General features: G+C 37.7%; 1 protein-coding gene across 19 annotated transcripts in view; it reads left to right on the top strand.

Moving 5' to 3' along the window:
- TRAPPC13 (trafficking protein particle complex subunit 13) overlaps positions 1-13,223 on the top strand; it is a 54,306-nt gene that overhangs the window by 6,359 nt on the left and 34,724 nt on the right. For 18 of the 19 annotated variants that reach the window (XM_078365447.1, XM_054252630.2, XM_078365449.1 and 15 more), the window contains exons 2-4: positions 3,422-3,490; positions 4,056-4,155; positions 5,511-5,595. In XM_078365447.1, coding sequence (XP_078221573.1) covers positions 3,422-3,490; positions 4,056-4,155; positions 5,511-5,595 — 254 coding nt within the window. Of the gene's footprint in view, positions 1-3,421; positions 3,491-4,055; positions 4,156-5,510; positions 5,596-13,223 lie in introns of those variants that run through there. The other variant, XM_078365441.1, reaches the window with a different exon arrangement.

The following is a 13,223-nucleotide window of genomic DNA, read 5'->3' as shown; positions in this document are numbered from 1 at the left end:
AGGAAGGAGACAGACATGGACCCTGCCCTCTTGCAGCTTAGGTGTCATTACTACTGTTAAACACACCAGCTCCCTAAGAAAAATAAGACAGCACTTACTAGGTATATAGACATGTTTACCTTGAAGCACAGTGCCTATCATGGTAGGAGCTTGATAATGCATGGTAAATGTGCCCTTTATAGCCTGAGATGGCTGAGGTTGCTTAAAAGTCCACTTTTTTTTTTCTTTACAGCTTTTATTTTAGGTACAGATTTGTCATATGTACCTAAAATAAAAGTTGGAAAGAAAAATTTACAGAGGTTAAATTGTGTGCCACAGGGGTTTGGTGTACAAATAGTTTTGTCACCCAGGTAATAAGGATAATACCCAATAGGTATGTTTTTAGTACTCACCCTCCTGCCACAGTCCACCATCAAATAGGTCTCAGTGTCTATTGTTTTTCTTCTTTGTGCCCATGTATGCTTATTGTTTATCTTCCACTTATAAGTGAGAATATGTGGTATTTGATTTTCTGTTCCTGTGTAAATTGGCTTAGGATAAAGGCCTCCAGTTCCATCCGTGTTGCTGCAAAGGCCATAATCTGAAATTATGAAGAAAACAGTTGCTTTTCATACCAAATTGGGATCATTTTATTTTTAATGGAGGATTGTTTTTTACTTCCCCCCCCATCTCATCCCCTGCTAAACCACAGGAATCATGAAAAATTAAGCTTTACAAGACTTTTGTTTGTAATGGAAATTTGAACGTATGATAGGCAAAAATGGTGGCTAAACGTTTGGGTGAACTCAAGGACGGTAAAAAAAAAAAAAGAGTGTCTTAGGATTCCCTTGAGACTCTATTTTCTCTTTATTGAGATTTGATTTCTAATGAAAAAAATAATGGGAAAGAAATAGAAAACACCAGTTGGTACTAAAAGTGAACTTACCAGCCTAGGCAACATGGTAAATCCCCATCTGTACAAAAACCACAAAAATTAACCAGGCATTGTAGCATGGGACAGTATTCCCAGCCTCTTGGTGGGCAGGGATAGGGGGTGGGTCTGAGGCAGGAGGATCACTTGAGCTCAGGGTGTGAAGGCTGCAGTCAGCCATGATCATACTCCAACCTGAGTAACAAAGTGAGACCGTGTCTCAAAAAAAATTTTTTTAAGTTATTTTAGATGTTTAAATTGGGAGAAACTGCTTCTTCTGTATCACTTTCAGGGCACCTTTTAATCTGTTTTCATAGTTAAAAATGAAAGTGAAGGTTGGAAACACCTTCCCATATTCATCTGTAGTTGGTTAATACTCTGGAATAGAGTCCTACTTTGAATTCCCATGGGATATTTCTGGTAAGGCTTGAGAGTCCAGGTATATGACTCCAGACTTATAATTGATAATTACTGTAGAGAATTATTTTTGAACAGTGAAATCACCAGGGTTCAAATCTAGATTCTCCTACTTATCTACTAATATAATTCTTTTGTATGCAATTTGCCCTCTGCTGGCATTGTCAGTGCCCTATCTGTATATTGGGGTTAATGTAGTACCAACTTAAGAGAGTACTCATGAGAATTAAATGTGTTCATCTTGTGAAATATTTAGCATAATGCCTGGTGCTAGTAAATGCTAGCCATACAAAGTAACTTCTGAAATTTTAAGGGTAGCATTTGTTGACTATTTCAAAAGCCAGCTGCTTAATATAGCAAGGTTGTTATTGCCCTCAGTTTCTAAAACTTACACTTTCAAAATGATGCCAGTTACTTAGGGACTTTCATGAAGTGCTAATTATTTTATTCAGGGAAGATCTGAATAGCAGAACCTACACCAGATAAGAATGCTACAAAACTGAACTTAGTACATAAGAGCCTAGACCTCGTGGAGTTTGGAAAGGAGTGCTATAAACAAATATAGTACGTGATAAATACAAGGTACCATGAGAGAAACAGAATGACCCGTTACTTTGTTTCTGAAAAGATGACATTTAAGCTGAAACCAGAATGAAAAAGCCACTCAATTTGATATGAACACCATAGTTGGTGAATTAGTGGTTGGTGGTACATTTTTATATATGCTAGTGAATACTACTTATATTCTGAATTGAATGTGTAGGTCTATAGTCTTTCTAGTATTTTGGCTGTGATTTGAATGAATACTTTTGATAATGAACTAGCCCTCTGTGATTCATTTTCTGAAAAGTTTTACATTTTTAAATTTTATGTTTTTTAAAATTTTGATGTGGTCAAATGGCAGTCTTTCAAAGTAATCGAAAAAGATTTTTAAAAAATTATAGAGCATTCTACCCTCATTAGACTACATTTAAAAAATATTCAATTTCACTTTTTTCTACTTGTCTGTGGCTTAATTTTCGTCTATTAATTTATATTTTAAATGAATTTTTAAATTAAATTTTATTTTTCCAGGTAGCTCACTATTTGTCTTTGCACCTTTTAATGAATAATCCTTTTACTAATTGATTTTTTTTTTAACTATGTCCTATCTTGTTTTGGAAAACTAATATATCAGTATGGTCTTATACTAATAAGCCAATTAGTTGATTATGGACTTAAATATGTTATAATATGTAGTAAATTTAAGTCTTCCTCTTTCTTCTCCATTAATTTTTTAGCTTATTTTCATTTATTTGTTTATTTAGATAAACTTTAGATACATTCTGTCATGTTCCAAAAATCTTAGTTTTGGTTGGAATTATATAAACCTATACATTAACTGACATTTTTATAATTGCTACACAGAATTAATGTTATTTAAAGAATTGGCCAGGTGTGGTGGCTCATGCCTGTAATACCAGCACTTTGGGAAGCCAAGGAGGGTAGATCACTTGAGGTCAGGAGTTCGAGACCAGCCTGGCCAACATAGTGAAACCCCATCTCTACTAAAAATACAAAAAAAAAAAATCAGGCATGGTGGTGCATTCCTGCAATCCCAACTACTTGGGAGACTGAGGCAGGAGAATCTCTTGAACCTGGGAGGCGAAGGTAGCAGTGAGCCGAGATCGCACCACTACACTCCAGCCTGGTGACAGAGTAAGGCTGTGTCTCAAAAAAAAAAGCAAAAAAACACTGAGTTTCCAGTGTTCATATTTTGTTGATATTGTTTACAGTGAAGTCACTTGGAATTTTTTAAAGCTTATGTTCCTAATATTATTTAAGCTTTAAAAATAATTTCCAGTTTCTCTATAATGAATGTATATTATGGTTACATTTAATTTTTGTAATTCATAAGTTGTAAATAAGTGGTTCTTATATAAAATTATTTTTGTAACATTAAAATTTTTAATAAATCACTGATGTGTGATAACCTTAGGAAATATGTAGTATTATATTTTATGTTAGTATAAAATGGATGAGTATCATACACTAGACTTGAGAATATTAACCCTAAGTAGTATTAATGTTTTGTTTTACTTTTATACTTCACAGTGATGCGGCTGACTAAGCCTACTTTATTCACCAATATCCCAGTAACTTGTGAAGAGAAAGACTTACCTGGTATGGCACATGCTTTCCTCTATTTATACCTAGGAAAAAGTTGAAACCTGAATTGGTACATTACCTTGGTCTAACTAAGCCTAGCCTTGTAAATCTTATACTAACCATTTGCTAGATTCTTTGTTGCCTGTTTTTGTATCATGTGAAAGGTGGCCATCTGAGTAACAGGCCTTATTCGTACTCTGCAAGTCCACATTATGTTTATATACTATGGCAATATGAGACTTACAGTTTAAGATATATTCATATTCATAATGCTATTAAAATTGCCTTCATCCTCAAATGTTGCATCAATATATGTATTAGCATTCCTTTTATTTAGAATTATTGGGGCTCTCTATAGCATATTGTGTACATTTTTCTTTGTTTCTAAAGTGTTCATTTCCTGTGAGATCAGAAGTTTTTGACATGCTTTTGTTGTATTAAAATCTAGAAATTAGACTTTTTAAATCTCATTTTTATCAAGAGTTTGTTTTTTAAAATGTCTCTCTCAGCTATTTCTTTATATAAGTAAAAGTTATTTAAAAGGTAGATGTTAGAATTTTATGTTTTTCTCTTCATTGAGGTGATCTCTTTAACCAGCTGATGAGAGATGATCCTTCAACTGTTAATGGTGCAGAAGTTTTAATGTTGGGAGAGATGCTGACTTTACCACAAAATTTTGGGTAGGTATGACATATTCACATAAGAAACCTTGTAAAGCTATTACAAATTGTGTTTTCAAAAACAGCTATGGGATGAGAAAACACTTTATGATACATTTACTTTTTTTTTTTGAGATGGGAGTCTTGCTCTGTTGCCCAGACTGGAGTGCAGTGGTAATATCTCAGCTCAGTGCAACCTCTACCTCCTGGGTTCACGCAGTTCTCCTGCCTCAGCCTCCTGAGTAGTTGGGATACAGGCACATGCCACCGCCCTGACTAATTTTTGTGTTTTTAGTAAAGACTGTGTTTCACCATGTTAGCCAGGCTGATCTTGAACTCCTCACCTCTGGTGATCCACCCGCCTCTGCCTCCTAAAGTGCTGGGATTATAGGTATGAGCCAACGCACCCAGCCCATGATGCATTTGAGTGGCAAAAATATTATTATAAGACATACTATGTGATTATAGCTTTCTCCTATTTAAAAAAAAAGATAGATACCAAAATGAAATGTTAATAGTGGTTCATAGGGTAATAGAATTTTAGCTTTCTTCATTAGATCCTACGATATTTTTTAATGGCTACATAATTCTTTTAACTACTAATCTAAATGTCTTTTTCAGAAGCAGCTCTCTTTTTTTTTTTTTGGCCTCATAGTCCTCTCCCAAGATGAGTTATCAGACTTGTCTGCTAATTAGGAACTCTAAATTTATTTCTTCTGTTATTCTTAGCTTTATTGTTAATCTAGATTAATAATAAGGTAGAAGCCCCTGGTTCCACTCCGGCTTCTGTGAGTTTGCAACTCACAGAATTTGAGACAAAAAAGGAATTTTACAGTTTGTTTTTATACTTTTACAGAATGTGGTCATTGACTAGAGTCTTGAAAAACTGGGAAATATATTAATGTAAAAAGTATAAAACGATGTAAAATAAAGCTACTGCTGATTTTTATACAAATAACTTAGGAAATAAATTGGTAAAAATACCCCAATATCAGTAGCTTAGATCTCTTCTAGACTCAGGGCATAAATTATTTCAAGAATGGAAACTTGGCTTTTTCTAACCTGTTCGGATACAAATCTTAAGACTTTAGCATAGACGTGATTTCAGTGAGTCTTATCTCTATCAAGATTGGCATTTTGTACAGTAGTCAAAGGCCAAGATACATCATGTTTTGTAGATTACATTCATATTTTGAATTGCGCTAGGTAATGAATGAGTGACCTAATGTGAACAAAGGAATGTTGAAACAATATTTTACCAGATCTCTCTTCTTTAGTAAATTTTTCTCCATTTGAAGTTCTTAGTGATTCTCAAACAGAGTATTTATTGTGAAACCTAAATGGATTTCTGCTTAAAAACTTACTTTATTTTACAGGAATATATTTTTGGGAGAGACCTTTTCCAGTTATATCAGCGTTCATAATGATAGCAATCAAGTTGTAAAAGACATATTGGTAAAAGTAAGTAACATTCTTACTTAGCATGTATTTTACTCTTTAAAAAAAATTTTTTTTTAGGCCGGGCATGGTGGCTAATGCCTGTAATCCCAGCACTTTGGGAGGCCAAAGTGGATGGATCACCTAATGTCAGGAGTTCAAGACCAGCCTGGCCAACATGGTGAAACCCCATCTCTACTAAAAATACAAAAATTAGCCAGGTATGGTGGCAGACACCTGTAGTCCCAGCTGCTTGGGAGGCTAAAGCAGGAGAATGACTTGAACCTGGGAGATGAAAGTTGCAGTGAGCCAAGATTGCACCACTGAACTGCAGCCTGGAGGACAGAGTGAGACTCTGTCTCAAAAAAAAAGTTTTTTTAATATCAATTATGTTTTTGGCACTTCATTAAATGCATGTTTGATACAAGAATTTTTAATTCTCATTAACAAGCACAAATGAATGCCAAAAATTATAAGTGTTATGCCAGGCACGAAAACATTTTTTCTAGTCAACAAGGTTTGTGATTGCTTGGGTGAGAAAATGTACTAGTCAATATATATCATTAACATAGAGAATGAAAGATCACTGGGGATTACATCAATCAGGAAGGTTTCTTGGAGAAGAGGGAATGCAAAGAGGATTTTGAAAGAATGGGAGGGTACGGACCACAAGGCAAGGGAGACATGGTAGTCAGAGGCAAAGACATAGCAGTACACATGTGTTATAACAGTGAACAAATTTCACTTGGTAAGAGTAGGTAAGGTGGTACAGATGAATAGTAGCTGTATTAGTCCTTTTTTCATGCTGCTGATAAAGTCATACCCAAGACAAGACAATTTACAAAAGAAAGACTTTAATGGACTTAGAGTTCCATGTGGCTGGGGAGGGCTCACCATCGTGGCGAAAGGCAAGGAGGAGCAAGTTACATCTCATGTGGATGGCAACAGGCAAAGAGAGAGCTTGTGCAGGGAAACTCTCATTTTTAAAACCATCAGATCGGCCAGGTGTGGTGGCTCACACCTGTATACCCAGCACTTTGGGAGGCCGAGATGGGTGGATTACCTGAGGTCAGTAGTTCAAGACCAGCTTGGCCAACATGGCAAAATCCAGTCTCTACTAAAAATGTAAAAATTAACTGGGTGTGGTGGCATGCACCAATAATCCCAACTACTCGGGAGGCTGAGGCAGGAGAATCGCTTGAACCTGGGAGGCAGAGGTTGCAGTGAGCCAAGATTGTGCCACTGTACTCCAGCCTGGGAGACAAAAGCAAAACTCCATCTCAAAAAAAAAACATCAGATCTTAGCTGGGTGTAGTGGCTCACACCTGTAATCCCAGCACTTTGGGAGGCCAAGGTCAGGAGTTTGAGACCATCCTGTCCAACATGGTGAAACACCATCTCTACTAAAAATACAAAAAATTAGCCGGGAGTGGTGGCATGCACCTGTAATCCCAGCTACCTGGGAGGCTGAGGCAAGAGAATCACTTGAACCTGGGAGAATCAGGTTGCAGGCAGCCAAGACTGTGCCACTGTACTCCAGGCTGTCTGGGTGATGGAGCAACAATTCATCTCAAAAATAAGTAAATAAAACCATCAGATCTCATGAGACTTGTTTGCTGTCATGAGAATAGCATGGGAAAGACCCACCCCCATGATTCAGTTATCTCTACCAGGTCCCTCCCATAATACATGGGAATTATGGGAGCTATAAGATGAGATTTGGGTAGGGACACAGAACCAAACTATATCAGTAGCCATACAATAGAGCATCTTGAAAGTCAGACTAAGGTTTTATTTAGCCTTTTTTGAAAAATTATTTTGCAAAATGGTAGGCAAAAAAATTAATTTTTAAAAAATCTGACCAGGCTTAAAGCTCACATCCGGAATTCCAACACTTTAGAAGGCTGAGGCAGAAGGATTGCTTGAGGCCAGGAGTTCAAGACTAGCCTAGGAAATATAATGAGACCCCATCTCTACAAACAATTTAAAAGGTATTTGAGCATGCTGGCACACATCTATAGTCCCAGCTACTCATGAAGCTGAGGTGGGAGGATTGTTTAAGCCCAGGAGTTTGAGGCTGCAGTGAGTTATGCCTGGGCACTCCAGCATGGGGTACAGTACAAGACCCTGTCTCTGAAAAAAATTTAAAAACAGTAGGCAGTTGGCTTTTGATCACTCTTTGTGTTAGAAAAACTGATATGAGCACATTGTATGGGTTGCTTTGTAGAAAACGGAACAGTTAGAAGACCTTTGAAATAGTTTAGAAATTAAAAGATAGAATATGCTAACTCGGCTAACAAAAATTTTTTCAAAAGAAAAAGTGGGCCAGGCGCAGTGGCTCAGACCTGTAATCCCAGCACTTTGGGAGGCCAAAGCGGGTGATCACGAGGTCAGGAGATCGAGACTATCCTGGCTAACATGGTGAAACCCCTTCTCTACTAAAAATACAAAAATTAGTCGGTGTGGTGTGGTGGCACGTGCCTGTAGTCCCAGCTACTTGAGAGGCTGAGGCAGGAGAATCACTTGTACCCAGGAGGTAGAGGTTGCAGTGAGGTGAGATTGTGCCACTGCGCTCCAGCCACCTGAGTAACAGTGCGAGACTCTGTCTCAAAAAAAGAAAAAGAAAAAAAGAAGGTAGGAATTCACAGTATGTCAGGGAGAAGTTGTCAAACCTGTCTTAGAGTGATTAGTTCAGATAATGAGAGTATTGCCAAAAAGGACCTCTAATTAGAATGAATTTGAAAATGATCATGGAGTTTTAAAGTTAACAAGGACCTTAGAGAACAAATAGACTCAACTTTCAGAAACTGGATACAAATTTGTGCATATACGTACATATGTTTGTGGACTCCATATGGATGGAGTCTCTACCTTTCATTAAATCAGGGGTTGGCAAATGACAGCCTAAAGACCAAATTTGGTCCATTGCCTGTTTTTATAGGCTTTTGAACTAAGAATGGTTTTCACCTTTTCAAATGATTGAAAAGAAAAGAATATTTAGAATATTTAGTGACATGTGAAAATTATATGAAATTCAAATTTTAGGCCAGGTGTGGTGGCTCACTCCTATAATCCCTGTGCTTTGGGAGCCAAGGCAGGAAGATTGCTTCAGGCTAAGAGTTTGAGACCAGCGTACACAAAACAGCAAAGCCCCACCTCTACAAACAAACAAACAAAAAAAAAAAGAAATTCAAATGTCAGTTAATTAATAAAGTTTTATTGACACAGAGCCATACTCATTTATTTGTTTATTATCTGTGACTGATTTCCAGCTACTACAACAGAATTATATAGTTGCAACAGAGATTGTGTGACCTGCAAAATCTAAAATATTTGTTAATGACTTCGGAGAAAAAGTTTGCCAACCTCTGCATTCAATTGTGAAAAGCTGATTTTCAGAAGTTTGAGAACATATACTTTTGTCTTCGTATGTTGTAAATGTTGAATTTCTTGGCAATCAGTAAATACTGAATTTATTCTTATAAGAAAGATTAATAAAATAGCAAAGGCATATAATTTAAGATGTCAGTACTATAAAAATAAAAGAATACAGTAGTATGCATGTTCTAAAACGGGAATTTGTATTTCATGCCTTTATTCACTTTTATAACAAAAATAGCTATATATTAAGCAGTGCAGTACTCACCAGGGGTCTTCTTAGGCTCAACTAGACAGATTCATGATATATACATAATGCTATTTTTTTTCTTTTTCTTTTTTTTTTTTTAATTTTTTTGAGGCAGGATCTAGCTCTGTCACCCAAGATGGAGTGCAATAGCATGATCATAGCTCACTGAAGCCTAAAACTCCTGGGCTCAAGGGATTCTACTGCCTTAGCCTCCTAAGTAGCTAGACTTCAGGGTGTGACATTATCCCTGTCTAATTTTTTAATGCTGTTTTAGAGACAAGGTCTCACTATGTTTCTCAAGCAGGTCTTGAACTCCTGAACTCAAGTGATCCTCTTGCCTCAGCCTCCCAAAGTGCTGGGATTACACAAGTGAGCCATCGCACCTAGCCAGATAAGCCATTTGTGACATCGGAATCACTTAGGAGGATATACGTCATGAAGCACAGCATGATGCTGACCTGTATTTGTGTGTGTCGTCTTTTTATCAGGTTTTAGGTGTCAGTGTTATGGTTACTTAATAAAAGATTTCAGACATTTTTTCTTTATTTTCAGTGCTTTAGAACAATACGTGCATCAGGCTAGACTCAGTGGCTCATAGCTGTAATCCTAGCACTTTGGGAGACGAGGTGGGAGGATCCCTTGAGCCCAGGAGTTCAGGACTAGCCTGGGCAATATCATGATCGCTGTCTCTACCAAAAAAAATTAAAAATTCTCTGGCTGTGGGGCACATATTTGTAGTCCTATCTACTTGAGAGGCTGAGGCAGGAGGATCACTTGAACTCAGGAATTAGAGGCTGCAGTGAGCTATAATTGTGCCACTACATTGTGCCACTAGCCTGGATGACAGGGCAATACCCTGTCTGAGAAAACAAAACAAAACAAATACAGAGACCTGTGGATCATTTAGATTACCTATTCCTTGAAGGATTTGTAGAATTCCCTGCAAAATCACATGAGCTGTTTGTTTTTTTTTTTAATGGGGGAGATCCTTGATTACATTTTTTATTCCTTTTTTTTTTTTTCCTATGGATATGTTTAAGCAGTCTATCTCTAAGGGTGTCAATTTTGCTAAGCTGTTTTTTTCTAGGAAATAATCCATTTCAGTTCATGTAGATTTTCACGTTTATTTGCATAGAGGTCTTACAATTTTCTTCTGTTGTGATATTTTCCCCTGGTCATTTCTTAGGTTTAATTTGTTCTTAAGTTAGCTAGCTCTTGGTCTGTGTCTTTTAACTTCAAAAAGAATCCAAGACTTAAAAGATTGCTTATATCCAATATATTTATTTTCTCCATTAATTTGCGCTTTGCTTTTATTGTGCTTCTGTTTATTTACTTTATTCTTTTTCTACCATTTTTTAGCTAGGAATTTTATTCTTTTTTGATTCTTTGATTTATACTGATAAAAGTTAATTTTCCTATGATTCACTGCTTTTTATATCCTAAAGATACAAATGCATAGCATTTTTATTCTCATTACTTTTGACATTAAGAGGTGAGGTTGTCCTGGCACAGCGGCTCATGCCTATAATCCCAGCACTTTGGGAGGCTGAGGTGGGCGGATCCTGAGGTTAGGAGATCGAGACCATCCTGGCCAACATGGTGAAACCCCATCTCTACTAAAAATACAAAAATTACCTGGCATGGTTGATAATCCTGTAGTCCAAGCTATTTGGGAGGCTGAGGCAAGAAAATCACTTGAACCCAGGAGGCAGAGGTTGCGGTGAGCCAAGATCGCACCACTGGACTCCAGCCTGGTGACAGGGCGAGACTCCATCTCCAAAAATAAAAAAGAGGTGAAGTTTCACTCTGTTGCCCAGGTTGGTGCGATCATAGCTCACTGTAACCTCCACCTCCAGGGCTTAAGCGAGTCTCCCATCTTAGCCTCCTGAGTAGCTGTAACTACAGTTGCATACCACCACACCTGGCTAATTACTTTTTATTTTTTAGAGACAAGATCTTGCTATGTTGTCCAACGTAGTGAGACCAAATTTAAAAATTAAATTAAAAATTAAAAATTGATGGTGGAAGGAAGAGCCGATGCCTACTGTACAGTAGTAAAGAGGTAGTCGCAGCATTGAACAGGTCCCAAACACCCTATCTAACATTAAGGCATGATAATCAATGTAAAATTACTTTCCAAAATTGCCCAAATTAACAGCTCTTTAAATATTTTTATCATTACTTTTTTTTTTTTTTGAGATGAAGTTTCACTCTTGTTACCCAGGCTGGAGTGCAATGGCGCAATCTCGGCTCACCACAACCTCCGCCTCCTGGGTTCAGGCAGTTCTCCTACCTCAGTCTCCCGAGTAGCTGGGATTACAGGAACGCGCCACCATGCCCAGCTAATTTTTTTGTATTTTTAGTAGAGACGGGGTTTCACCATGTTGACCAGGATGGTCTCTATCTCTTGACCTCGTGATCCACCCGCCTTGGCCTCCCAAAGTGCTGGGATTACAGGTGTGAGCCACTGCGCCCGGCCTTATCATTACTTTTTAAAGAATTAATTTCATTTGTATTTCACCTACTAACCAAGGGTTGTTTAATGGAAAAGCTTTTTAGGGAGAAAGGCTTTTTTTTTTTTATTATTACTAATAATTTATAGTTTTATTACATTGCAGTCAGTATTGTTCTTGTGATATTTCAGCTTGTGGAACTTACAGATGATGTCTTATGACCCAATATTGAATTTTTATGAATTTTCCATGTGTATTTGAGAAGAATGTGTATGCTTTATTATTGGTTGTAAAGCTATGTATGTATATTCATAAGAGCTATTTTATTTTATTTTTTTGTGTGATGGAGTCTTGCTCTGTAGCCCAGGCTGGAGTGCAGTGGCGCAATCTCAGCTCACTGCAACCTCCGCCTCCCTAGTCCTGGTTCAAGCAATTCTATCTCAGCCTCCCAAGTAGCTGGGATTATAGGCAGAGCCACCATGCCCAGCTAATTTTTGTATTTTTTGGTAGAGGTGGGATTTCACCATGTTGGCCAGTCTGGTCTTGAATTCCTGACCTCATGATCCACCCACCTCAACTTCTCAATGTGCTGGGATTACAGGCATGAGCCACCGTGCATAGCCCATAAGAGCTATTTTATCAATTGTGTTGTTTAGGTCTGGATTCTACATCTTTATTTATTATCTACTTCATCTGTCTTATACTAAGAGTGGTATGTTTGTCTCTTATAACTAGTGTGTTTCTATCTTCTAAAATCTCATATATTTTGCTTTATGTAAACTATGCTCTTTGGTGCATATTTATAATTATTGTTAGTCATTGTAAATTGTGGCTTTTAACTTTAAAAATATTTTCCTTTGCCATGTTTCATGCTTTTTGGCTTGAATCTTATTTTTCTTTTTGAGATGGAGTTTCGCTCTTGTTACCCAGGCTGGAGTGCAATGGCGCAATCTCGGCTCACCGCAACCTCCACCTCCTGGGTTCAGGCAATTCTCCTGCCTCAGCCTCCCGAGTAGCTGGGATTACAGGCACGCGCCACCGTGCCCAGCTAATTTTTTGTATTTTTAGTAGAGATGGGGTTTCACCATGTTGACCAGGATGGTCTCGATCTCTTGACCTCGTGATCCACCCGCCTTGGCCTCCCAAAGTGCTGGGATTACAGGCGTGAGCCACCGCACCCGGCCGAATCTTATTTTTCATATCTGTGCCACTACCCTTACGTTTTTACTATTTCAGTTTGGTTGGTATGCTTTTTGCCCATATCTTTATTTTTTAGCCTTTCTGAATCATTTTGTCTCTTTTTTTTTAAGAGATAGAGTCTTGTGGGCTGGACATGGTGGCTCATGCCTGTAATCCCAGCACTTTGGGAAGTCAAGGTGGGCAGATTACCTAAGGTCAGGAGTTCGAGACCAGCCTGGCCCACATGGTAAAACTTTGTCTCTACTAAAAATACAAAAAAATTAGCCAGACGTGGAAACATGTTGCTGTAATCCCAGCAACTTGGGAGGCTGAGGCAGGAGAATCACTTGAACCTAGGAGGCAGAGGTTGCAGTGAGCAGAGGTCATGCCAT

The sequence above is a fragment of the Callithrix jacchus genome, chromosome 2 (genome assembly GCF_049354715.1).
Source record: "Callithrix jacchus isolate 240 chromosome 2, calJac240_pri, whole genome shotgun sequence".
NCBI lineage: Eukaryota > Metazoa > Chordata > Mammalia > Primates > Cebidae > Callithrix > Callithrix jacchus.
This window is presented reverse-complemented; position numbering and strand designations above follow the sequence as displayed.